Genomic DNA, 1058 nt, shown 5'->3' with positions numbered 1-1058 from the left:
CTGACTTTTTTTTTCTCAGAATTGTGAAGAATTCTGACTTTTTTTCTCAGAATTGTAAATAATTCTGACCTTTTTTCTCAGAATTGTGAGGAATTCTGACTTTTTTTCAGAATTGTGAAGAATTTTCTCAGAATTGTAAAGAATTCTGACATTTCTCAGAATTTCTCACAGTTGCAAATTTGTGAGTTATTAATTGCAAAATGTAAACTCAGAATTCTGAGAAAAAGTCAGAAGTCACAATTACTTTTTTACGTTTTAGTTTTTTTTCCATGGCTTTTGCATCCCCAAACAATAGCTACATAGCAGTGCTTCGTTACTGAATGAATCTGTGTTTTGAACGAGTTGGTTTAGTTAATGATTCAGTGACCGACTGATTCAGTTTTTTCAATGAAACATTTCTTACTATTCTAATTGAATTTATTGATTAAATGTAAGAATTTTACATAAAAGTGATGAATCTATCTAATAAAGTTATTTTTTAAATTCCATTCTAAAGGTAAAAATCCTCTGGAAATCAAATATTGCTTATATTGAATATGAAGAGTATGAAAAGATTAAAAACCAGCACAAAATCCCATGAAATATTTAGATTTTTTTTGTGGAAATTTTGCACATGTTGCGAGACGTGTCAGAAATCAGAAAGCTCTGGTGTTTTCTCACAGGTCGAGTGGATGAGCGATAAACTGATGCGATGCTTCGAGGACAAGCGCAACAACCCTTTCCAGTTCCGCCACCTCTCGCTCTGTCACGGCCTGGCCGATCTGGCCCGCGTGCCCAGCCCGAAGGTGGTTCTGTGCAGCCAGCCTGATCTGGAGTCTGGCTTCTCACGGGAGCTCTTCATACAGTGGTGTCAGGATGCCAAGAACTCGGTCATCCTCACCTACAGGACCACACCGGGAACGCTGGCCCGCTACCTCATAGACACCCCGGGGGAGAAGAGGATCGAGCTGGAGGTGAGGCCATGAACTGTGTCACTTTGTTGTCAATCCATTAAAAACAATTAACTGATTACATTAAAGGGATAGTTCATCCCAAAATGAAAATTCTGTCATTAATTA

The 1058-nt window shown here is 38.1% G+C and overlaps 1 protein-coding gene across 1 annotated transcript in view; it reads left to right on the top strand.

Annotated features, from left to right (window-relative positions):
• LOC107559080 (cleavage and polyadenylation specificity factor subunit 2-like) overlaps positions 1–1058 on the top strand; it is a 15747-nt gene that overhangs the window by 4370 nt on the left and 10319 nt on the right. Inside the window, exon 5 of the mRNA XM_016242811.1 lies at positions 554–953. Within this exon, the coding sequence (XP_016098297.1) occupies positions 554–953 (400 nt within the window). The remainder of the gene's footprint in view (positions 1–553; positions 954–1058) is intronic.

Source organism: Sinocyclocheilus grahami, unplaced genomic scaffold, assembly GCF_001515645.1.
Source record: "Sinocyclocheilus grahami isolate Dianchi unplaced genomic scaffold, SAMN03320097.WGS_v1.1 scaffold674.1, whole genome shotgun sequence".
Classification (NCBI taxonomy): Eukaryota; Metazoa; Chordata; class Actinopteri; order Cypriniformes; family Cyprinidae; genus Sinocyclocheilus; species Sinocyclocheilus grahami.
The sequence above is the reverse complement of the archived record's forward strand: the minus strand, read 5'-3'. Positions and strand labels throughout refer to the sequence as shown.